This window comes from Salmo trutta, chromosome 2, assembly GCF_901001165.1.
Source record: "Salmo trutta chromosome 2, fSalTru1.1, whole genome shotgun sequence".
NCBI classification, from domain to species: domain Eukaryota; kingdom Metazoa; phylum Chordata; class Actinopteri; order Salmoniformes; family Salmonidae; genus Salmo; species Salmo trutta.
In genome coordinates this window covers 58592324-58619576 of record NC_042958.1, presented here as the reverse complement: position 1 = coordinate 58619576, position 27253 = coordinate 58592324, and the positions used below count along the sequence as shown (strand labels likewise).

Below are 27253 nucleotides of genomic sequence, written 5' to 3'. Positions count from 1 at the left end.
CCTGATGGTCACTCTGACAGACATCCAGTGTTCTACTGTGGAGATGGGAGAACATTCCAGAAGGACAACCATCTCTGCAGCATTCCACCAATCAGGCCTTTATGGTAGAGTGGCCAGACGGAAGACGCTCCTCAGTAAAAGGCACATGACAGCCCACTTGGAGTTTGCCAAAAGGCACCTAAAGGACTCTCAGACCATAAGAAACAAGATTATCTGGTCTGATGAAACCAAGATTGAACTCTTTGGCCTGAATGCCAAGCGTCACGTCTGGAGTAAAACCTGGCACCATCTCTACGGTGAAGCATGGTGGTGGCAGCATCATGCTGTGGGAATGTTTTTCAGTGGCAGGAACTGGGAGACTAGTCAGGATCGAGGGAAAGATGAACGGAGTAAAGTACAGAGAGATCCTTGAAAACTCAGGACCTCAGCCTGGGGGCGAAGGTTCACCTTCCAACAGGACAACGACCCTAAGCACACAGCCAAGACAACGCAGGAGTGGCTTCGGGACAAGTCTCTGAATGTCCTTGAGTGGCCCAGCCAGAGCCAGGACTTGAAACAGATTGAACATCTCTGGAGAGACCTGAAAATAGCTGTGCAGTGATGCTCCCCATTTAACCTGACAGAGCTTGAGAGGATCTGCAGAGAAGAATGGGAGAAACTCTCCAAATACAGGTGTGCCAAGCTTGTAGCGTCATACCCAAGAAGACTCAAGGTTGTAATCGCTGCCAAAGGTGCTTCAACAAAGTACTGAGTTAAGGGTCTGAATACTTACGTAAACAACATGCGGACACACACACACACACACACACACACACACTAACAAAACTTCCTTTTGACTCCTACCTGTAGCAGGTCTTCACTTAATACTTCCGTTTTTTCAGCTCTGCAATGAAGAAGAAGAGGAATGGCGATTAGGGTGGAGTGGGGAATTAGGGGATGCATTATCTAACAAGTTACCGTGGGAATGGGAAATGTATGCACATACCGCTGAATCAACGTTATTACATCACAGAGTGCATTTTCATGCGGATGACTCATTTCCCCAATGATGCCTCGAGCTAACCATGTAACAGGAATGTTTACTTTACTGTTCTCAGAGTGCTGAGAGAGAAAACATAAAGTTCTTGTGAGTAACAACTACTTGGCTGCCTTATAGACCAAACAAGGTCCAGCTCTTTTTGGGACACTTATGGTGTGTAGCGAATAGAAATCTGACAATTTATATCACCCACTCCCTCATCGCTCAACGTCACAGAATATTGCTCAATACTGTACAACAAACATTGGTTTTCTGTAACTTTTTATAGCTATGTTGTCATTTTGTCAGTTACTTTTGGATAATGGAGAATGATTCTGCTTTAGATCATCACTAAGGTGAACAAACGCAAGAACTCACTCAGGGTCATAACCGCATTTTCCAGAAAATACGGGGAAAACGCTGCATCACCTTCATCTGTGAGTCACATAAGTAGGAACACATGGGTTTCTTTCCATTCTGCTTTGAAACAGTGTTTACTGTGGGTCATAAATCATAGCAACTTCTCTGTTTTCTGTTTCTCCATCTTCCCTTCTACAAAGCATTGCAGGAAGCCTTGGAGAACCGCTGAGTCATTCGGCTGACTCTATTGTGGGATCTTTCTGCCTGGTCTCATCTATGCTTGTCGGTGCCATGGCAAAAAGATGCGGATTTGCTAGGGGACCCGTGTGTGTCCTGATGGAGCATGGGGCGTTGGGGTGGGTTTGATCTGCTAGGGGACCCGTGTGTGTTCTGTTGGAACATGGGGGGTTGGGGTGGGTTGATCTGCTAGGGGACCCGTGTGTGTCCTGATGGAGCATGGGGCGTTGGGGTGGGTTTGATCTGCTAGGGGACCCGTGTGTGTTCTGTTGGAACATGGGGCATTGGGGTGGGTTTGATCTGCTAGGGGACCCGTGTGTGTCCTGATGGAACATGGGGGGTTGGGGTGGGTTTGATCTGCTAGGGGACCCGTGTGTGTCCTGATGGAACATGGGGGGTTGGGGTGGGTTTGATCTGCTAGGGGACCCGTGTGTGTCCTGATGGAACATGGGGGGTTGGGGTGGGTTTGATCTGCTAGGGGACCCGTGTGTGTTCTGTTGGAACATGGGGCGTTGGGGTGGGTTTGATCTGGTAGGGGGTCCGTGTGTGTTCTGTTGGAACATGGGGGGTTGGGGTGGGTTTGATCTGCTAGGGGGTTTGATCTGGTAGGGGACCCGTGTGTGTCCTGATGGAGCATGGGGCGTTGGGGTGGGTTTGATCTGCTAGGGGACCCTTATGTGTTCTGTTGGAACATGGGGCGTTGGGGTGGGTTTGATCTGCTAGGGGACCCGTGTGTGTTCTGTTGGAACATGGGGGGTTGGGGTGGGTTTGATCTGCTAGGGGGTTTGATCTGTTTGATCTGCAGGTGGGTTTGATCTGGTAGTGTAACGCCCTGGCCATAAAGAGGGTTTTTTTGTTCTTTATTTTGGTTAGGCCAGGGTGTTACATTGGGTGGGCGTTCTATGTTCTGTTTCTATGTTTTTGTATTTCTTTGTTTTGGGCCGTGTGTGTGTGTGGCTCCCAATCAGGCACAGCTGAAGTTCGTTGTTGTTGATTGGGAGTCACACATAAGTGCATGTTTTTCCGTTGGGGTTTTGTGGGTAATTGTTTCTGTTATTGTGTTTCACCTGACAGGACTGTTTGGCTGTCAGTTGCTTGTTTTTTTGTAATTGTATAGTGTTCCGTTCAAGTATTATATATGGCGAACACTAACTCCGCTGCGTTTTGGTCCACTCTCTCTCACGACAGTCATACAGGTAGGGGATCCGTGTCTGTTTTGCCCTCTATTAAAAAACCTTTGACAAATAAAAAAATGACATGTTTGTACTCACTCAAGGAAACAAACAAAACTGTGCTTAAGGGAAGGTGTGGACAAGACACTTCCATTGCCTGCGATTACCCTCTCTGTCTACACATAAGTACCTGCAGCGGGTCAGACAGGTAGCGGGACGGCAGAGGAGGCTGGTGGGAGGAGATAGGCTCATCAATGGAAGGCTCATCAATGGAACAGTACCAAACACATCAAACATATGGAGACCACACATTTGACGTTTAATTTATGCCATTCCAGCCATTACAACAAACCTGTCCTCCTACAGCTCCTACCACCAGCCTCCTCTGCGGGACAGACAGGTAGAAGGACAGGTCAGCTCATTGCTAGGGAAATGAGAGCCACTTGAGTCCATCTAGTTTGGATCTTTACCACTTCTTACTCCTGTCCACAACAGTGTAGCAGCAGAGTCCTACTGGAACATGAAAGTAAACACTAGTAACATGGCAGTTAGGGTGAAGTGCACTAAGTGTAATGTACGCGCTTTAAAAATTAAGTTCATTATTGCTATTACTATCAATACAATAGTGTTGGTCTTACAGATATCATTCAGGGAAAGACTAAACAATACCAAATCACAGTTCACTCTAGTTCACTCTTAACCACACGCACTATCACTAACCCAGACCACTTCCAATAAGCACCCCACCCACCCTCACTCAAACAAACAGACCTATCCCTTATTTATTATAGTCTTACTGAGCATTGCTTTTTATTCTCTTCTACATGTCCCCAGAGTGGGGGACGAAAAATGAGCACACCGACTGGTTTTGGGCAATGACAGAAACGAGAGATTGGTAAAGAGAGAGAGAGCGTCAGAGAGACGGGAAGGGGGAAGGGACAAGAATGAGACCTAACTGTCAGGTCCTTTCGCTATCTCACACCTATTCCCTCACTTCCACCCCCTCTCACACCTCCTCTATCTCGCTCTCTCTATCCGTGTCCTGACAGGAATAGAACCGAATAGGAGAGATCGGGCAGAGAGAGAAAGAGCCCTGTATGTCTGTGGACGGAGCAGTTGCAGCTCATAATGAGGGTAATGCAGACAAGCCAAGCATAGATCTAGAGCTGATGGATGGGACAACTGCTCGGACTCCTAGTCAGTATCCAGCTCTTTTTGCTCACCTAAGGCAGTGGTTCTACGTCTCAGGCTGTTTCTATTCTCGGCTCGCGAGGCCCAGTGTATTGATCTAGGTGGTGAATAACAGGAGTGGCTGGAGTGGAGACTTATTTTTTCCATCTTCAGCAGCCTCTCTGTGCTGAGAGTAGCAGTGTGTGGTTCCCCATGTCTTCTGCTGTGGCTACTGCAGTAGACACTTCAGCACTTAGCAAATTTAGCTGTGCATTAGTGGGGGAAGGTGTGTAGGGGTGGGGTGAGTTTGTAAATGCGTGTGCATGTGAATGTGTGTGTGTGTGTGAAAAGTACATTACAGTACAGTGTTAACAGTATTCTCCATTTGTAAATAATCATATCGATAATTTGTGTACTTCTTCCTGGATGTAAACCTGAGGGCATAACAGTTACCAAATGTATACGGCTGTGGCGGGTCCCTCTATTCTTGGATTCAAATCCTGAGCCATTAGTAGGACTGGAGAGAACTGTGAATGAGATTTACTCCAGCGTTTGAATTCTCCCGTGAGGCAATGACTCACTCATACAAACACAGGCGTGGTTTAATGAGCTGATTACGAATCAGTGAATTCTTGCAACAGGGCACATTGGAACTCTCTCTCTCTCTCTCTCTCTCTCTCTCTCTCTCTCTCTCTCTCTCTCTCTCTCTCTCTCTCTCTCGTGCGTGCGTACACACACACACACATATATACACACACACACACACACACTGAAAGTAATTTCCCAGGCCGGGTCTGAGGCTGGTCTGACCGTCTGCCTGGCTCGACTGTGTGATCGATCACAGCTACGACGAGAGAACACCTGCTACAGCCTTCAGAGACTGAGGCCAGACACACAGACACACACCCATTTCTCGTCCTCTCTTTTTAGAGGCTGCGTGATGAACGAGGAGCTAGACTAGAGAAATGCCATGGAGCAGCAGATGTCAAACTCACTCTCTCACAAATTAGAAATGACAACAGAGCAAGTATGGCCTATTTTACATTTTACACGCCTTGCGCGTATAAAGAAATGTTGGTTGTTTGAACTGTTATGCCCTCAGTAACCACCAGGAGGCATGGTTCCATGACATGTCACACCAGTCCCTACAGTAGGCATATGACTTGGAGTTCATGACCCCCTCCTCATCCAAAGAACCAGTAGGCTACATGAAATAAAGAATACGTATCAATGGAATGAAGATAACGTATTCATCATTGCAAACGCCTATGAAGTTCTTTCATCCCATATTACCACACCCTGCATAGAGGATGTACAGTTGCGGCCAAATATATTGGCACCCTTGCAATTTTCTTAATTAGTTCCCTATTTCTTCTAAAATAAGTTGAAATTAAAAAAACATTTGGGTCACCACACCTTGCAATCGGATTTTCAACATTAGAGAACAAATGTCATTATTGTGAACTTAAGTTTAAAAATAATTATTTAGAAAATAATGAAAAATGGCATGGACAAAATTATTGGCACCTCAGAGCAAGTACTTGCCATCAATGGGTTTGCTGCACCTTTCTACTAGCAATTTGCCCCACTAATTCAACTGCTGTTTTCAGCTCTGGCCATAGGTTATGGATGTGATTCAGATCTGGACTCTTTGCTAACCACTCCAGAACAGTCCAGCATTTCTTCTTGAATCATTCCAGGCTTCTTTCGATGTGTGTTTTGGTTGTTGTCCTGCTGGAAGTCCCGCAACTTCAACATAGACAGGCTTGATCATTGCACTCCAAAACACTTTGATAATCATCTGATTTCATGATGTCTTGCACACATTCAAGGCCCCCAGTACCTGAGACAGCATAGCAACCCCACAGCATTATCGAACATCCCCATGTTTGATTGCAGGAGGGGATGCTCTTTTCTTTAAACGGTTCATTTGGTCTTTGGTAAACATAGGAAGACCCAACTGCTGAAGGACACACAACAAAACCTGATTGAACTTCTAAAAATAAAAATAAACAAGCCTAAATCCCGGGGCAAATTTTCTATAGACCAATGAAACTAAATGAGAGCTCTTTGGCTAAATAGAACATCGCTGTGTTTCTGATGACCAAATGAAAAGTTTAATGAAAAGAACACAATCAAAGATGGGGAGATTTGATAATACTGTGGGGTTGATTTGCTGTCTCTGGTATTGTGGGCCTTGAATGGGTGCAAGGCATCATGAAATCAGTAGATATTGTTTTGAAGTCCAATGTTCAACCCAATGTCCAAAAACTGGCTCTCCATTGAAGGTTGTTGATCTTCCAGCAGGACAACAATCCCAAACACACATCAAAAAACCCTCAAGAATGGTTCAAGAAGAGATGCTGGACTGTTCTGGAGTGGCCAGATCTGAATTACATCCAAAAACAAAGGCGAGATCAGAAAACAGCAGTTGGTGGAGGGTACCCCTACAACATTGATTAATTAGAGCAGTTAGCTGCTAAAAGGTAGGCCAAATTGCCAGTAGAAAGGTGCAGCAAGCTCATTGTTACAAGAAGAGTGTGTCTGCGGTTATCTTGGCTGTTCAACCAAGTACTAGCTCAGGGGTGGCAATCATTTTGTCCATGCCAGTTGTCTTTATTTCCTAAATAAAATTGTAAACCTAAGTTCACAAAAATCAAATTGGTTCTCTAATGCCGACAATCCAATTACAAGGTGTGGTGACCAGAAAGCATAACTTTCAGTCTACAAGCAAACGACTGCATATGAGAAATAGGAGTTGAGTTATCCCTCTCTCTCAGGCTCTGCAGCATCCGCTGTGTGATGTGAGGTTAAGCTTTTGTTACAGTGAATGCCTGATGAGGCTCTCGGCCAGTCAGAAGCCATTTCCCATCGAATGTTTCTAACAGACAGATCATGCAACACACACACACACACAAAGACTCACAGAGAAAATAAAACAAGGCTAACATTTCCTTCTGTAGGCCAAACACTACTTGAAATGTGTTAAGAAAATAGACATAACTCTAGCTAGCCTGCAGTACATGCACACACTCACACAGCACAGAGGGATAGAGAGGCTGAGAAATGCAACACCGCCTCCTCAGAGGAGCAGATCCCACATGGCTGCTGCTGTGCTATCATCTGAGCTCTAGTTCTCTCTGTAGACATGTTTTTAATTCCCCAGCACATATTTAGCCAGCACACGCACGCACGCACGCACACACACACACACACACACACACACACACACACACACACACACACACACACACACACACACACACACACACACACACACACACACACAGTCTTCTCCTTAATGAGTGTTACAGTACCAACACTTCTGCTACAGATAGGGCCAGCTCTGACCATTTCAGACAGAGAAAGAGGTTGGGTAGATTACATATGGAAGTAGCCAGTAACTTAGGCTAATAGAACTATTTAATTTGAAAGAATATCAGGACTGTATACTTTAGAGTTCATCAACAAGAAAACGAGAGTCAGCCTAGACTTGGCCATATAGGCTTATGTACTGGTCCTTTTTCTCTGCATACTGTACAGTTACAGTGCTGCCTCAGGGCGTCAGTCAGCTACATCTGCATACTGCACAGTTACAGTGCTGCCTCAGGGCGTCAGTCAGCTACATCTGCATACTGCACAGTTACAGTGCTGCCTCAGGGCGTCAGTCAGCTACATCTGCATACTGCACAGTTACAGTGCTGCCTCAGGGCGTCAGTCAGCTACATCTGCATACTGCAAAGTTACAGTGCTGCCTCAGGGCGTCAGTCAGCTACATCTGCATACTGCACAGTTACAGTGCTGCCTCAGGGCGTCAGTCAGCTACATCTGCATACTGCACAGTTACAGTGCTGCCTCAGGGCGTCAGTCAGCTACATCTGCATACTGCACAGTTACAGTGCTGCCTCAGGGCGTCAGTCAGCTACATCTGCATACTGCACAGTTACAGTGCTGCCTCAGGGCGTCAGTCAGCTACATCTGCATACTGCACAGTTACAGTGCTGCCTCAGGGCGTCAGTCAGCTACATCTGCATACTGCACAGTTACAGTGCTGCCTCAGGGCGTCAGTCAGCTACATCTGCATTCTGCACAGTTACAGTGCTGCCTCAGGGCGTCAGTCAGCTACATCTGCATACTGCACAGTTACAGTGCTGCCTCAGGGCGTCAGTCAGCTACATCTGCATACTGCACAGTTACAGTGCTGCCTCAGGGCGTCAGTCAGCTACATCTGCATACTGCACAGTTACAGTGCTGCCTCAGGGCGTCAGTCAGCTACATCTGAATACAGTACAGTTACAGTGCTGCCTCAGGGCGTCAGTCAGCTACATCTGCATACTGCACAGTTACAGTGCTGCTTCAGGGCGTCAGTCAGCTACATCTGCATACTGCGCAGTTACAGTGCTGCCTCAGGGCATCAGTCAGCTACATCTGCATACTGCGCAGTTACAGTGCTGCCTCAGGGCGTCAGTCAGCTACATCTGCATACTGCACAGTTACAGTGCTGCCTCAGGGCGTCAGTCAGCTACATCTGAATACAGTACAGTTACAGTGCTGCCTCAGGGTGTCAGTCAGCTACATCTGCATACTGCTCAGTTACAGTGCTGCCTCAGGGCGTCAGTCAGCTACATCTGCATACTGCGCAGTTACAGTGCTGCCTCAGGGCATCAGTCAGCTACATCTGCATACTGCGCAGTTACAGTGCTGCCTCAGGGCGTCAGTCAGCTACATCTGCATACTGCACAGTTACAGTGCTGCCTCAGGGCGTCAGTCAGCTACATCTGCATACTGTACATTACAGCAGTCAGGGACTAGCAGCAAACACTGAACACTGCAGCAGTTTCTGATGTCACTGCTGGAATTCCCTATGGAAGAGAGAGAGAGAGAGAGAGACAGAGAGAGAGAGACAGAGAGAGAGAGAGAGACAGAGAGAGAGAGAGACAGAGAAAGAGAGAGAGACAGAGAGAGAGAGAGAGAGAGAGAGAGAGACAGAGAAAGAGAGAGAGACAGAGACAGAGAGAGAGAGAGAGAGAGAGAGAGAGAGAGAGAGAGACAGAGAGAGAGAGAGACAGAGAGAGAGAGAGAGAGAGACAGAGAAAGAGAGAGAGAGAGAGAGAGAGAGAGAGAGAGAGAGAGAGGAGCACCCTAACCAACTCCTGGCAGGGTCCCTGTCCCTCCTCCATTCCTCGTCTAGGCTGTGGACCAGCCAATTTAAACGGCCCTTCACACACACACACACACACACACACACACACACACACACACACACACTTCAAATACTTTATTTGAATCCACCGCTCAAATTTACATTAAAAACGGATCCAAACATTTCAAAGGTCCCTGTATTCATGGCACTCAAGGGTACATAAAGCAGCTCCTTCTCCAAACAGTTAGGCTGCCCATGACAGCTGAAACAGAGCAGTACCTACACAACTGCTTTGCCCTAGTTTTTGTCAGGCCCGCAATCTGGAGGCCAGGCACAGCAAGCCTGTGTACGTGGCCGAGACCGCCAAATATCAGCACTACCAGCCTGCACCTCCACCCCAGGCTGTCCAATCGTGCCACGAGGGGCTGGTATTTAAGAAGCTTGTCGGCAAAGCTCTGCTCCATGTAGCCGTCCAATGAGCAGCCCACTTCCAAAATGAGCACCTCCCCCTGGCCTGCCCCCAAAACAACAACATCTGGCGTATTTGGCACATAGGAAAACACATCATCATTAACATCAACTTCCTCTTACACAAGAATGTTTATGGACGTGTGCTGTTGGTGAGACGACCTGTCTCAACTCGCTGGCTTTCAGGTTGACAAGGCGGTCATGTCTAGCAATGTACACATCCTTGTATGGACAGCAACCATTCACAACATGGGCAACAGACTCCATTACATTTGACCCATGTAGAATAGAAAATGGGTCGTGGTTTGCAGGCTACCAGAGTGCTAGGTAGAACCTCACCAATGGCAGAATTCTGGTACATGGAATGGGAGACAGACTGGTCAGCACAGTCCAGAGCAATGAGTTTCCCCTGCAGACTCAGTTTTCAGCTGCATCCGTCTGATACCAAGGAGTGTTGTCCTCGATGAAGGATGAGATGTTCCAACATGGATGACAGAAGCCTCCAGAACAACATAGGGGTCTGCCACTACATCAGAGGCAGTCACTGGCTCAATTTGCATATTAGTCCGTGTCCATTTGAGCTCCACTTCAGTGCAGTTGCACAGGCCGTTGAGGTCCGGCCAGTCTGACCAGACTCCAAAGCCCGCAGCACGCCCCAATTTTCCATTGGCCTTCCTGGCCCAGGAAGTTGTCCTCAGTGTCCGTGGCCAGTGGGACCTTCCTCCTCCGTAGGTCCAGAATGAGGGAGCCTCTGGCTAACTCCTTAACTGTCACATCATCACTGTTGAGCATGTTCAACAGGTGAGTCAGTCTGGGAGCAGTGTAAATGCACACAACATTCGGGACACCCAAACCCCCCTCTCTTTGGCTCAGGAAGACAACGTCACGTGTGGTGCGGCGTGTTGAAGCATAGCCACTTTCTCACCACCTGCACAGTTTTGTTATTCATCTCCCCCAGAACCTTCTGTGGGATATGCACATTTGCAAGCAGATGTTGAATCTTTGCTAGGGCCACCTCTCTCACAGCCTCTTGCTTCATAACCATAGGCTGAGGGGACATGTCAATCATTTCAAGCCTGGTTGAATACTCATGGACAAGCTCCTCAACTTCTTCCCCCCAGTCCCCAGCAACATTAAACGTATGTTACATTAGCAACAAACACACACACACACACACACACACAAACACATGTTTACTCTCACCGAGGATTCATTAATCTGCCTTGTACTTCAACTCAATCAGCCCCTCCATCCAGACATATACCTCTCACTGGACCAAGGACTGTCCTATCATTGGCTACTGTGGCTAAAGACTAATGATCCTAATGATGCTGTAAGTTAGCCGTTTGTGCAGTGCATCCCTATGCCAGGATGCTAAAAGCTAAATAGCATCTCTAAGTTAACTAACTAAAACTTGCTAGCGTGATGTCGGGATCCCATCAAAATCACTAGTTAAAGCATCGCTTTCCTGAGCATTATTAGGGACCTGTCAGCTATGAATGGGTGCTAAATCCCTTATTAACGCTGTTAAACGCCGGCAGCGCTACGGCAGTGCGGTATGTGTGGGGGGGGGGGGGGGGGTCAAGCCTGGTTGTCTGTATTGCTACAAACTCTATAAGCAGATAAGCACTATGCTGGGATTTACGGTACCGTGTGTGTGTGTAGGATACGGTAGGCACAGTAGGTATGGAATGGGAGGTAGGGCTCAAGCTCCCATAATTCCATTTCCCTATGTGGTCCCTGTTTAGCCAGGCGCTCCTCTAACCCAATGGCTAATGGACAGAGCAGGGTTAGGAGAGCGACTGAGATTTAACCAGACACTCTTTCACATTAATAACCTGGTTGGTCGAAAGGTGAACAGTTGAAAAAATTGACAACTCAGGCTGCCACATCACAATATAAAATTTAGAGACAGTTTCCAACAATTTACTGGACAAATGTACGCAGTGATCCTCAAACGAAAACGAAAAATCGAAATAGTAGGATATTATTGGCACTCTCCAAAAACAACCTTTTTTTTCTCTGGATTCATGGAGGCATTGCATGGTCTGATGTCACAAACCACATGTTTCATGACATCGTGGCACGACTTAACCAATAACAGCCCTGTTTGAGAAGAGTCACGTTGGAACAAATAAAAAGGCTCTTCATCACACCATTCAATTACACACTGGGTTTTCCCCCACCTGCGCGATACAGGCACACAGCACACCAATCAATAAAGCAGTAATCATGTCATGCATGCTCCCTGTGGCTTGAACAAACACCAGGAAATGACTAAGGAGTGTTATTAGAGACAGACAGTCGTACATTTGTTCATGCCTCACACACTGGTAAATACAACTGTAAATGTTACCGTGCTGGAGATTTCTAGCCTGGGTACCAGTCTGTTTAGCTAACATGGAATGTTAGCTAAACTGGTACCCAAGCTAGTAGATTTCTGTTTCCCCTTGTAACTCTGTTCCTTACATTTAAGTACAGTCTATTGAGGAGGGCCATTGGTTCAAGGACACAAGAGTGCACCAAGAGAATTCTTCCAAGTGAATTTAGATTACACAGCATACTTCACTCTGCAGCATCGGAGGTGGGATGTGGGCAGGGTTGCAAGGTCTAGATAAAATATCCAGGCCAGTGACCACTCAAAATCCACCCAACAAGGCCTTAAAACTAGCCACATTTTTGGGGGGTGCAGCAAGACAGGAATTGCCAAATGTATCCAATGGGTGTCTCTATATTAGCTAGCTAGTGCTGCTCAATTGTGAAAACTTTTACAGATGCACAATTGAGAGCATCCTGTCGGGCTGTATAACCGTCTGGTACGGCAACTGCACCGCCCGCAACTGCAGGGCTCTCCAGAGGGTGGTGTGGTCTGCCCAACGCATCACCGGGGGCAAACTACCTGCCCTCCAGGACACCTAGAGCACCCGATGTCACAGGAAGGCCAAAAAGATCATCAAGGAGAACAACCACTATATACATAGACTTGAAATCACTGGCCACTTTAATAAATGGAACACTAGTCACTTTAATAATGATTACATATCTTGCATAACTCATCTCATATGTATATACTGTATTCTATTCTATTCTACTGTATCTTAGTCTATGCATTACTCATCTCATATGTATATACTGTATTCTATCCTATTCTACTGTATCTTAGTCTACGCATTACTCATCTCGTATGTATATACTGTATTCTATCCTATTCTACTGTATCTTAGTCTATGCATTACTCATCTCATATGTATATACTGTATTCTATACTATTCTATTGTATATTAGTCTATGCCGCTCTGACATTGCTCGTCCATATATTTTCCTTTACTTAGATTTGTGTGTATTGGGTATATGTTGTGAAATTGTTATATATTACTTGTCGGAACTAGAAACACAAGCATTTCGCTACATCCGCAATAACATCTGCTAAACACGTGTATGTGACCAAGACAATTTGATTTGCTTTGATTGTTATCACATCACTTTTCATGCCATGGCGGCCTCAGTGCAATTTAGAAGTAGTCCAAAAACCCACAACCCGTGACCAATACATTTTCACATGTGATATAGTTTTCAAAGTAGCCCAATTTCGCGGGAAAAACGAAGACATGGCAACCCTTGATGTGGGGAATGGGTTGCCATGGTAACAACCGTTCCACAGCGGGGTCGGGGAAAGTGGCAATGTCGTCTGATGATGCATGCAGCTTTAGAGTAAACAGGAGTGATTTCACTAATGGGGGAGCACGGTGGTGAGAGAGCTAGTTGAAGATCAAGCTTTGAGATCTGTCACACACATACACACATGGATACAGAACAAACACCTCTTCAGTGCTTTCAAGGTCATGTGGTGCAATATGTGTGTGTGTGAGAGGGAGGAACACAAAAATCTTCATTGAATCTTCAAACCCGTACAGGGTGTTTTTGTGTGCTAAAATCGGGATAAATGTATGTAAACTAAGCAATAAAAAGAAATGCCCCTTTTTCAGAACCCTGTCTTTCAAAGATAATTTGTAAAAATCCAAATAACTTCATAGATCTTCATTGTAAAGGGTTTAAACACTGTTTCCCATGCTTGTTCAATGAACCATAAACAATTAATGAACATGCACCTGTGGAACGGTCGTTAAGATACTAACAGCTTACAGACGGTAGGCAATTAAGGTCACAGTTATGAAAACTTAGGACACTAAAGAGGCCTTTCTACTGACTCTGAAAAACACCAAAAGAAAGATGCCCAGGGTCCCTGCTCATCTGCGTGAGCGTGCCTTAGGCATGCTGCAACGAGGCATGAGGACTGCAGATGTGGCCAGGGAAATAAATTGCAATGCCCGTACTGTGAGATGCCTAAGACAGCGCTACAGGGAGACAGGACGGACAGCTGACCGTCTTCGCTGTGGCTTACCAAGTGTAACAACACCTGCACAGGATTGGTACATCCGAACATCACACCTGCGGGACAGGTACAGGATGGCAACAACAACTGCCCGAGTTGCACCAGGAACACACAATCTCTCCATCAGTGCTCAGACTGTCCGCAATAGGCTGAGAGAGGTTGGACTGAGGGCTTGTAGGCCTGTTGTAAGGCAGGTCCTCACCAGACATCACCGACAACAACGTCGCCTACGGGCACAAACCCACCGTCGCTGGACCAGACAGGACTGGCAAAAAGTGCTCTTCACTGACGAGTCGCGGTTTTGTCTCACCAGGGGTGATGGTCGGATTCGTGTTTATCGTCAAAGGAATGAGAGTTACACCGAGGCCTGTACTCTGGAGCGGGATCGATTTGGAGGTGGATGGTCCGTTATGGTCTGGGACGGTGTGTCACAGCATCATCGGACTGAGCGTGTTGTCATTGCAGGCAATCTCAACGCAGTGCGTTACAGGGAAGACATCCTCCTCCCTCATGTGGTACCCTTCCTGCAGGCTCATCCTGACATGAATCTCCAGCATGACAATGCCACCAGCCATACTGCTCGTTCTGTGCATGATTTCCTGCAAGACAGGAATGTCAGTGTTCTGCCATGGCCAGCGAAGAGCCCGGATCTCAAACCCATTGAGCACGTCTGGGACCTGTTGGATCGGAGGGTGAGGGTGAGGGCCATTCCCCCCAGAAATGTCCGGGAACTTGCAGGTGCCTTGGTGGAAGACTGGGGTAACATCTCACAGCAAGAACGGGCAAATCTGGTGCAGTCCACGAGGAGGAGATGCACTGCAGTACTGAATGCAGCTGGTGGCCACACTAGATACCGACTGTTACTTTTGATTTTGACCCCCCCCCTTTGTTCAGGGACACATTATTCAATTTCTGTTAGTCACATGTCTGTGGAACTTGTTCAGTTTATGTCTCAGTTGTTGAATCTTGTTATGTTCATACAAATATTTACACATGTTAAGTTTGCTGAAAATAAACGCAGTTGACAGTGAGAGGACGTTTCTTTTCTTGCTGAGTTTATGTATGTATGTATGTATGTATGTATGTATGTATGTATGTATGTATGTATGTATGTGTGTGTGTGTGTGTGTGTGTGTGTGTGTGTGTGTGTGTGTGTGTGTGTGTGTGTGTGTGTGTGTGTGTGTGTGTGTCTCCGCATGTTGGTGAAGACTTACATGAAGTGCGTTAGTGCAAATCTCAGAGCATGTCCTTGTGTCCTTGGTATTCTTTATATGATTGGATAAATAAACCTCTACATAAACTGAGCGACTCTGAAAATCCTTGGTGCCCCCAAGCTTGCTCCATAAGCATTGTAAACCAGAAGCCCATTCTGATCAGTGGTTCATACCAACAGGTATCACACTAATACCTCCCCATGCTGGACAACACATGGTCCGGTGTGGGAATGACATCACAGCCAAATGCACATGCTGCATAGTAAACAGATAACTCAGTCTGAGGGACTCAAGACGAGAGACGCCAAACGTGTTACAAAACCTTGAGAAACACAAGCGGCACTCATAGCAAAGCCAAAAGTAAAACCTCTTGTGTTAACGGAAAGGTGAGTAATCTGAAAAGGCTACTAACTTTCTCCACTCTCCACGGGGTTGCCATTATACAAAAAGCACGAAAATCCATGTTTCTACTCAAAACAATGAAAGTTGTTTACCTACAGTAAGTCACTATTATGGTCCAAACATTAGCAACACCAGAACCATGAGGAGACATGGGCAACAAAGGGTTCAGGAAGTAGCTGTGCTACGCTGCTCCAAGACCAGCGTCGCTGAAACATTCATGCTTCACGCTCTTGTAGCATCAATATTTCAACAGGGATAAAACATAGCAGAGGCCCCCAGTAGCGTACACACACACACACACACTGCACCCATGCAACATAGGCTTGCTGCCTTCTGTCTGCCCCTGTACTTACCACTTCTGCACTGTTTCACACGACCCTGCTGAACCCAGACACAGCTGACTCCTACTTACACAAGAGTTGCCTCAGGCCATCCTCAGACATCTGATACGGTGGGCCTTTATGTCGCTGTCTTCACACAGCGTCAAAACAACACTGATTGTCTTGTACTTGACACCACTGGCATTGGATTAGCTAGGAAGGCAGCTACCACAGACTGAGAAAGTATTTTTAGTAAAGGGAAAGGGGGATACCTGGTCAGTTGTACAACTGAACGCATTCAACTGAAATGTGTCTTCCACATTTAACCCAACCCCTCTGAATAAGGGAGGTGTGGGGGGCTGCCTTAATCGACATCCACTTCTTTGGCGCCCAGGGAACTTTCGGTTAACTGCCTTGCTCAGGGGCAGAACGACATATTTTTACCTTGTCAGCTCTCGGTTGCTCTAACCACTAGGCTAGTATTATCAGTACAGTTTTATTTGTGAGGACAGGATTTGGAGTAAAATGAGCTAATTATACTGCTACAAAATAGTATTTTAAAGAATCCTTTGAAGAAAATACCGAAATACTGGTAGAAAAATCCTGTGAGCAGGCAACACGTTGGGCTATTAACTACAGTATGTCAATGTGTTCACTAACCTGGGAATGCTTTCCCAGAGTAGTAAACATCTGGTCCTCAGACTGTTTAGCATCCAACAACACCAATGGTTTTATCGGCCAGTTTGGACAGATTATTTTACTACTCAATTCTCACTCCCGAATCAGGCCTGAGCCAGAGCCAACAGTGGTGTTCTGGAGAGTCACATATTTGGCAAACAGACCTATGCTCTTTACTCTCTGTTCCTCTCTCACTCTCCTCCCCTCTATCCTACAACATGTCACTCTGTTTTTCTCTCCCGATCCATTTATCTCACATTCCCTCTCTTTTCTCTCCCTTCCTTAGCCTTTTCTGTCTCTCTCTCACCCCTATTTATGTCTCTCCCTCTTTCTCTCGCTCTATACTCCCCTGTTTCTTCAACTTTACCCCTGGTGTTGTGTTGTGTAGTGTTGTGTAGTGTAGTGTAGTGTTGTGTAGTGTAGTGTAGTGTAGTGTAGTGTAGTGTAGTGTAGTGTTGTGTTGTGTAGTGTAGTGTTGTGTTGTGTAGTGTAGTGTTGTGTTGACGGAGAGAGCTCTGGCACCCGGTGTGGGGACAGTTATTTGGACCGGTCGTAGCTCAGACACTGCCAAGTTCTCATACTGAACAATTGGAGACTGAGTAAAGTGAATGACTAACAGCTGTCCCGGGTACAGAGAGGAGAAACGTGAGAGGAGATGAGCACCCTAAAAACCCTTTCCACGTTCCAAGAGTTTCCTGCGGTGTAGACCGAGAATACGGAAACAAACGCATCTTCAAATCTCCATTCGGTACAGTGTACATAGTTCTGAAAGTGGATAGGTTAGAGCAAACAATTATGCGGACAAGCTTGAAATTAAGGAAGATTTCCCAACTTGTGCTGTTTCTAAGGGAGGCTTCTTATTTGATGTTCTCCTGAGAATGATAACGAGGGACCGAGAAATCTGTTGCAGGCCGCTGGAGGTGCGGGACACCGGTCACAGTACACTGACGTCACCGGTCACATCTTACTGACGTCACTCACAGAGTTCCTTTACATTGCGTAGGTATCGTCCTAATATTTATATATTTCTTAATTCCATTATTTCACTTTTACTTTTAGATGTGTGTATTGTTATGTATTGTTAGATATTACTGCACTGTTGGAGCTAGGAACAAAAGCATTTCGCTACACCCGCAATAACATCTGCTAAATATGTGTATGTGGCCAATACAATTTGATTGGGTTTGATTTGTCGTCTGATTTGTATGACATACTACTGACAGATTAGCAGTGACGCATTTGCAAGGCGCTCTGCTCCAGCAAGCTTCTGTAATCTGCCAGGCTGTTGGCTGTCACTCACCCACCTGCAGCTCAGGTCAGACAGGTTGGTACTATAGCTGCAGGTAGTTCCCACACTACCAGGCTCTGTGGTTAGGGAGGAGTTAGGATCCATAGGCTATAGACCAGCACTGAACTAAGACCATGCTAGTCACTGTCTCCCAAGAAAACCTAACCTAGCCTAACTCCTCATACATGGGATACCTTACATTGCCTGGGAGAGAAAATATGTCTAGATTTCGGTATTGAGGCTTAAGTCAAATGTAAGCGATTTGCTTATTTTTGCATTTTATAAAAGTAAATAGTATATTCAAAATGGTATATGGTGGTTGGAGAAAACATGGGAAAGTTATGCTGCTTTAAAAGTTCATAAACTTGTTATCCCACTAAGGAAAAAGAGCGAAACTGAGAACTGTCACTCAGGACAAGTCCCTCCTCTTTATCACTTTAATAGCTTCTTAAAGCCCATCCAACCACTTCCAGACATTATGTCCCAATACAATCCCAGCAATCCTAACCTACAAAGCATTACATGGGCTTGCTCCTACCTATCTTTCCGATTTGGTCCTGCCGTACATACCTACACGTACGCTACGGTCACAAGACGCAGGCCTCCTAATTGTCCCTAGAATTTCTAAGCAAACAGCTGGAGGCAGGGCTTTCTCCTATAGAGCTCCATTTTTATGGAATGGTCTGCCTACCCATGTGAGAGACGCAGACTCGGTCTCAACCTTTAAGTCTTTACTGAAGACTCATCTCTTCAGTAGGTCCTATGATTGAGTGTAGTCTGGCCCAGGAGTGTGAAGGTGAACGGAAAGGCTCTGGAACAACGAACCGCCCTTGCTGTCTCTGCCTGACCGGTTCCCCTCTCTCCACTGGGATTCTCTGCCTCTAACCCTATTACAGGGGCTGAGTCACTGGCTTATTGGTGTTCTTCCATGCCGTCCCTAGGAGGGGTGCGTCACTTGAGTGGGTTGAGTCACTGACGTGGTCTTCCTGTCTGGGTTGGCGCCCCCCCTTGGGTTGTGCCGTGGCGGAGATCTTTGTGGGCTATACTCGGCCTTGTCTCAGAATGGTAAGTTGGTGGTTGAAGGTATCACTCTAGTGGTGTGGGGGCTGTGCTTTGGCAAAGTGGGTGGGGTTATATCCTGCCTGTTTGGCCCTGTCTGGGGGTATCATTGGATGGGGCCACAGTGTCTCCTGACCCCTCCTGTCTCAGCCTCCAGTATTTATGCTGCAGTAGTTTATGTGTCGGGGGTCAGTCTGTTATATCTGGAGTATTTCTCCTGTCTAATCCGGTGTCCTGTGTGAATTTAAGTATGCTCTCTCTAATTCTCTCTTTCTTTCTCTCTCTCGGAGGACCTGAGCCCTAGGACCATGCCTCAGGACTACCTGACATGATGACTCCTTGCTGTCCCCAGTCCACCTGGCCGTGCTGCTACTCCAGTTTCAACAGTTCTGCCTGCGGCTATGGAACCCTGACCTGTTCACCGGACGTGCTACCTGTCCCAGACCTGCTGTTTTCAACTCTCTAGAGACAGCAGGAGCGATAGAGATACTCTCAATGATCGGCTATGAAAAGCCAACTGACATTTACTCTTGAGGTGCTGACTTGTTGCACCCTCGACAACTACTGTGATTATTATTATTTGACCATGCTGGTCATTTATGAACATTTGAACATCTTGGCCATGTTCTGTTATAATCTCCACCCGGCACAGCCAGAAGAGTACTGGCCACCCCTCATAGCCTGGTTCCTCTCTAGGTTTCTTCCTAGGTTTTGGCCTTTCTAGGGAGTTTTTCCTTGCCACCGTGCTTCTACACCTACATTGCTTGCTGTTTGGGGTTTTAGGCTGGGTTTCTGTACAGCACTTTGAGATATCAGCTGATGTAAGAAGGGCTATATAAATACATTTGATTTGATTTGATTTGATAAGCGTTATTAGGGATGTGTTTTACCAGAATAAAGTAGCGTAAGTTACCGCCGGATACAACTCTCATCTGTGCTATAGGTAGGCTACATGCTGATCAGGGCTTACATTACATTTAGTTAGTTAGTCAGCAATAATTTTGGTAGTTTTGCTTGAAACAATCACTATACAGTTGAAGTTGGAAGTTTACATACACTTAGGTTGGAGTCATTAAAAATCGTTTTTCAACCACTCCACACATTTCTTGTTAACAAACTATAGTTTTGGCAAGTCGGTTGGGACATCTACTTTGTGCATGACACAAGTAATTTTTCCAACAATTGTTTACAGACAGATTATTTAACTTATAAATCACTGTATCAAAATGCCAGTGGGTCAGAAGTTTACATACACTAAGTTGACTGTGCTTTTCAACAGCTTGGAAAATTCCAGAGAATTATGTCATGGCTTTAGAAGCTTCTGATAGGCTAATTGACATCATTTGAGTCAATTGGAGGTGTACCTGCGGATGTATTTCAAGGCCTACCTTCAAACTCAGTACCTTTTTGCTTGACATCATGGGAAAATCTAAAGAAATCAAATTGTAGACCTTTACAGTCTGGTTCATCCTTGGGAGCAATTTCCAAACTCCTGAAGGTACCACGTTCATCTGTACAAACAATAGTACGCAAGTATAAACACCATGGGACCACACAGCCATCACACCGCTCAGGAAGGAGACGCGTTCTGTCTCCTAGAGATGAACGTACTTTGGTGCGAAAAGTGCGAAAGATGCTGGAGGAAACAGGTACAAAAGTATCTATATCCACAGTAAAACAAGTCCTATATCAACATAACCTGAAAGGCCGCTCAGCAAGGAAGAAGCCACTGCTCCAAAACCGGCATAAAAAAAGCCAGACTACGGTCTGCAACTGCACATGGGGACAAAGATTGTACTTTTTGGAGAAATGTCCTCTGGTCTGATGAAACAAAAATAGAACTGTTTGGCCATAATGACCATCGTTATGTTTGGAGGAAAAAGGGGGAGGCTTGCAAGCCGAAGAACACCATCCCAACCGTCCCAGCATCATGTTGTGGGTGTGCTTTGCTGCAGGAGGGACTGGTGTACTTCACAAAATAGATGGCATCATGGGGAGGAAAATTATGTGGATATATTCAAGCAACATCTCAAGACCTCAAAGTCAAGGTATTGGAGTGGCCATCACAAAGCCCTGAACTCAATCCTATAGATTTGTGGGCAGAACTGAAAAAGCATGTGCGAGTAAGGAGGTTTACAAACCTGACTCAGTTACACCAGCTCTGTCAGGAGGAATAGGCCAAAATTCACCCAAATTATTGTGGGAAGCTTGTGGAAGGCTACCCGAAACGTTTGACCCAAGTTAAACAATTTAAAGGCAATGCCACCAAATACTAATTGAGTGCATGTAAACTTCTGACCCACTGGGAATGTGATGAAAGAAATAAAAGCTGAAATAAATAATTCTCTCTACTATTATTCTGACATTTCACATTCTTAAAATAAAGTGGTGATCCTAACTGACCTAAGACAGGGAATTTTTACTAGGATTAAATGTCAGGAATTGTGAAAAACTGAGTTTAAATGTATTTGGCTAAGGTGTATGTAAACTTCCCACTTAAACTGTATGTGGTAATTTTGAGACATACATGATTAAGTTAATAGTTTTATAATGAGGTCAGCAATCACTTTTACTACCTGCACTGCATGGTCCAAGTAGGAGAAGAAGAGAAGCCCATTCAATTATGAGACAAAGTTGGGCTATTTATATATTCATAGTTTTAAGAGATAAATATTGATACATTACTAGCTCAAACACTTAATCTGCTAAAATGACAAGTTAATTAGTGGGTGTTGGTGATTTCAGATCAAATGTGTGGGGGGGTGCCTACATACACCATAGACATATACATATTTCACACACACACAAACACCCACACACACACACACACACACACACACACACACACACACACACACACACACACACACACACACACACCACACACACACACACACACACACAAACACACACAGAAGTCAGCTCTGACAGGCCCAGCAGATTTGAATTGAGAATGGAAATTGAATGTGCTTATGTAACAAATGCTAGTTCATCGAATCGTATCGCTTCGAACCGAATCGAACCGAATCGCATCGAATCGTATCGCATCGAACCGAATCGAACCGAATCGCATCGAATCGTATCGCATCGAACCGAATTGCATCGAACCGAATCGCATCGATCCGTTCCTCTAATCAAACCGAGTCGCACCGAATCGTTTCAAACTAAAAAGTATTGTTCCTGCATCGTATCGGAGCCCATGCATCTAGATACATATCGAATAGTCTTGAAAGGGAAAGATACACATCCCTAAGAGTTATGATTGTCACCGTGGTAACAGAAAGACACAGTTTCCAGTTCTGAAACACATGTACATGCACAAGTCTCCTCCAGTGGTCTATAAATCATAGAGTCACACCACAGGAAGGAGGCTGGAGGCTGGAGAGTCTGTCCTGATCCCCAGACTGTTACTCAAACAAACAACACTTACAGCTCCCATTCCTGGAGAAATAGTGAATTCACTGCTAGTGAATGACAATCAAACATGTGAACATTATACTGCTTAAAAGATGATTATCTAATCAATAGTATTGTGAAACAGGTAGGGAGAGTGAGCTTGGCCGAGGGTGTAAATAGAACCGACAAGGTTCTGGACGGGAGACCTGCACACTATCAACAGATCCAAGAAAGCTCCATTAGCAGAGTCGATATCCGCGGTTATAAACACAGGGTTGCTAAGTAAAGCCTAGGTAAAGGGAAACCAGGTCCTCCTCTGAATGATACAAGACTATACAGGGAGGTGGATGAGAAGGAAGCTGTAACCAACCACTCTAAACAGAGGATTACTCCCTCCATCAATATCACTCCTCCACAGGAGGGCTTTGTTTTCATCCACAGATTGAAGGATACAACCCCACTGTAATCCATATAGCTTTTTAAAAAAGCTGTCTGATTCTCCCACACACACACACAAACAGGCACGCGCAAACAAACTCAAACACACACAGACACATTCAAGCATGCACACTTAAAGACAAAGAATGCACAGAATTGCACACAAACACATACGCAAAGACACACACGCACACGCACATGCACATATACAAGCCCTCATTATAATGTACTGTGATTAGCACGGTGTAAACACAAGTGAGCTCTGGCAAAGGAAGCTACAGTAGGCCTACCAGACAAAAATATGCTGGACACACACACACACACACACACACAACTTGCATTAACAGATAGCTAGGAGGGCTGTACACATCATGTTCCGAATGTGGGATCAGATGGATAATGGTGTACAGCTGGCTATCTTGGGAGTTTATCTATCCTTACTCAGCAAGTTTGTGTGTGTGTTTGTGTGTGTGTGTGTGTGTGTGTGTGTGTGCGTGCGTGCGTGCGTGCGCGTGTGTGTGTGTATGTGTGTGTGTGCGTGGGTGTGTGTGTGTGTGTGTGCGCGTGCGTGCGTGCGTGTGTGTGTGCGTGGGTGGGGGGGAATCAGAATGTTTTTCTCTCACTAATTGTTTTTTTTCTTCAGATCAGCTCTGAAAAAGATCTGATGTGAAAAGATTCCCAAAAGTCCCCACAGGGATAGTAAAACAAGGAAAATGTACCACGTCCCCATGAGGACAAAGGCTATTTTAAACTTAAGGGTTAGGTTTAGGGTTAGGATTACAATTAGGGTAAGGGTTTAGTGGTTAGGTTTAGGAGTTAGGTTTAGGTTTAGGTTCAGGGTTTGTGGTTTAGGGTTTGGGTTACAGGTCAATGTTAGCAGTAGGGTTAAGGTAGGGGTTAGTTTTAGGGTTAGGGGTTAGGGAAAATAGGATTTTGAATTTTGAATGGAAACAAAATGTGTGTGTTTGTGTGTGTGTGTGTGTGTGTGTGTGTGTGTGTGTGTGTGTGTATGTGTGTGTGTGTGTGTGTGAGGGTGTATGTGTGTGTGTGTGTGTCTGTAGTCTATGCCTGGCTACGGTCTTCCTATCAGACAGCTTGGATCCTCATTGAGGTGGGGGGAATACCTCAAGGAGGGACAACACAGCCGGCAGGGGCTGCGAGGTTCCGAGGAATGTGCACTCTGATTGTAAAACAGTAATAGAAAAAGCACTGGTTGGCGTGAGACAGAGGATGTGTTTACTATGGGTCTATGGGTCTCTGATGATAGATGTTCTATACAACATAACTTAGACCAATTAACACACATAGAACCAACCAGCGTCGTCATGGTGGCAAGAAAGTAGCAACAACTTATTGTACTCTTTACTATAGGTGTTTCTGTTACCAAGGCACTTTCAACAGGCACAAAAGGGACAACATCGTGACAACTGAGAATGAAGCCCTCTGTTTAAAGGCCTCCAGAGAAACAGCCTGGAAAAACAGCCAGGCAAAACAGCCAGACAACATTGTTAGGAAGGGAATGCGGTCTAACATCCTATGATAACATTGCCGACACAGAGATAACATGGCCGCTGTAGTAAATGACAGACAAGACAATGACCACTAACACAGATAAGACACAAAACCGGATAATTTAAGACTTGAAAAATATGTGTGTTCAGCTTTCTACCTACACTCTAAAGAAGGCTGCTGAGCCAAAACACATGTGTAAGCTATCCCTTGTGCAGTGAAAAAGACTTACAAATTAGATTTGTTGTTGTTGTGCAGCCCTATAACATTGTTTGTGTAGCTTTACTCACATATCAGTTTACGTTACACTGTATTCATATAGCAGATGCTCTTATCCAGAGCGACTTATAGGAGAATTTAGGGTTACGTGCCTTGCTCAAGGGCACAACGACAGCTTTTTCACCTAGTCGACTCGAAGATTCAAACCAGCGAACTTTCGGGCTACTGACCCAACGCTCTTAACAGCTAGACTACCTGCTGGTGGACTGTTTCTCTCATATCACAGTCTGCAGGGACCAGCATCGCTGCTACTCCCCTGATACAGGTGTTTGTATAACACGCCACCCCAGCGCTGCTGTCCCATAATCCCACATCTATATACAACACATACCTCCATGACTCACACTGAGAAAACACACTGCCTCATGATGAATATACTTGAGCAGTAGACTGACACATACAAATCACAAGTGTCGTGAAATGTGCCATTATGTAAAAAGAACACTCACGTACACACACACACACACACACACACTTTCTCCCTATCCACAAACACAGACACATTTTTCAGTCAGCAACCCACAACCCACAAATTCCTCCTTGCTGCTGCACAGCTCCAAGACTGCAGACAAAGAGAGAGAAGGTCCTCTGGGTTTATTTGTACCCGTTATATCGCGAGCCTCGCAGACACACAAAGTTCGAATTAAAGCACAGCAGAACCATTAAAAAACAGTAGTCTTTGCTGCTCTGCTCTGGCTGCCTGCGAGGCCTCTCCCTCATTCCGACCCACATTCCATCCTATCACGCTGAAATAGTCATCATGTCACTAGTAATCATGATTCCTTTCTGCCTTCTCAATAGCATAGGAAAGCAGTGACTATTGTTGTGGTTGCGTCTGGAATGGCACCCTATTCCCTAAATATAGTTCCATAGGGTTCTAGTCAAACGTAGTGCACTTTATAGGGAATAGGATGCCATTTCGGACGTATGCTGTGTCTTTATCGGATCAGATCACAGATCACACTGAATTCCCGGTTATCTCATCATGTAATTGTTTTGTAAAAGATTACTCACGTATCTTATCTTGAGAAAGGTCGCAAACGTACCCGAAATATCAACAATAAACATGTTTAGGTAATCGTGTGTGCAGGTGTCACGTTCTGACCAGTAAAGGGGTTATTTGTTATTGTCGTTTGGTCAGGACGTGGCAGGGGGTGTTTTTATGTGGTTCGGGGTTTGTTGGGCTATGTGTTTATGTAGAGGGGTGTTTGTTTAGAGTGTTCCGGGGTTTTGGTTCATGTTCTATGTTTGTATATTTCTATGTTCTAGTCTAGTCTTTCTATTTCTAGTTTTAGTTGATGGGGTTGACCTTCAATTGGAAGCAGCTGCTCTTCATTGCTTCTAATTGAAGGTCTTATTTAAGAGGGGTGTTTTTGTCATGGGATTTGTGGGTAGTTGTCTCCTTGTTTAGTGTCTGAGCACAGCACCTGACAGGACTGTTAGTGTCGTTTGTTTTTTTCTTCTTTTAACCAATTAAAGAAGATGAGTATACACGTTCCCGCTGCACCTTGGTCCAATCATTACGACACCCGTTACAGCAGGAGTCTTTTACAATGACCCTCTAGGCTGTGGTTAGACAGCCAGCCCAATTCAGAAATGTTTTTCTCACTAATTGGTCTTTTTTTTCAGATCAGCTCTGATGTGAAAAGATCTAAGATCCCCAGAAGTCCCCACAAGGAGAGTAAAACAAAGGAAAATTCTCCCTCGTGGGGACATTTCCCACATCCCCATGAGGACAAAGGCTGTTTTAAGCTTAGAGGTTATGTTGAGGATTACAACTAGGGTTAGAATTAGAAGACCAATTAGTGGGAAAAAAACATCGGAATTAGGCTGCCTGTCTAAACACAGCCTATGTGACTTAATAGATGTTGTTCCTTGTCATTCCCTCTCCCAGAGCACTATAATATACCATTTACAATCTGGAAATGTCAGCCAGCTCATCGAAGGAACAACAATAGCTTAATGTCGGGATTGATCTTCCCCCGATTACACCTTGGGATATCATTCAGTGACATACACAACGAGCCAGTAGGAGGCTTGGGTAGAGCCGTGAGTAATTTTGTCGATCTCGGCTTCAGGCCAAATGTATTCTACTAACGGTAATGTACCTCATCTCCTCTACTGTTCTGGATGTGTGTTTTTTTTCCTTCTCAAAATGTCAGCGGTGACTTCATGCGCATACTAAGGCTCTCCGACTGGGCACCAGATGCTTGGGCTGAAAGGCAGCCCTCGGGCCCTTGAGCGAAGCCCAGCGAATCCCTATCCTCTCATTGGTCTTCAAACACACACATTCTCTACAGCTCTGGAATGACATGAGAGAGACCGGGAGAGATGTGCTGGGAATACAGGATAGCTCACATGGCTAGGACATGGCTTTGCAATTCAGCAAAAATATAGCACTGATAGTGAGGATTGTGGTCACAGGGGTGTTTACAGTCCGAAGGTGAAGCCGTTGAAGGGTAACACGCCTTAGTAAGTCTGGTTCACCACATGCATTGTGGAGGAGCACCTGCTAAGGAACATATGTTGCCTGATTCTCAACTGAAAATTAGTCAGGAAGCTACTGAGAAATGATAACCAACAATAACATAGCATTTTGTGACGATACACTCTTGGAAAAAAAGGGTTCCAAAGTGGTTATTTGGCTGTCCCCATAGGAAAACCCTTCTCGTTTCCAGGTAAATCCATTTTTGGTTCCTGGTAGAACCA

At 45.4% G+C, this 27253-nt stretch overlaps 1 protein-coding gene across 8 annotated transcripts in view; it reads right to left on the bottom strand.

Annotated features, from left to right (window-relative positions):
* LOC115158749 (rho GTPase-activating protein 44) overlaps positions 1-27253 on the bottom strand; it is a 71394-nt gene that overhangs the window by 19541 nt on the left and 24600 nt on the right. For all 8 annotated transcript variants that reach the window (XM_029708042.1, XM_029708050.1, XM_029708058.1 and 5 more), the window contains exon 2: positions 844-883. In XM_029708042.1, the coding sequence (XP_029563902.1) occupies positions 844-883 (40 nt within the window). The remainder of the gene's footprint in view (positions 1-843; positions 884-27253) is intronic.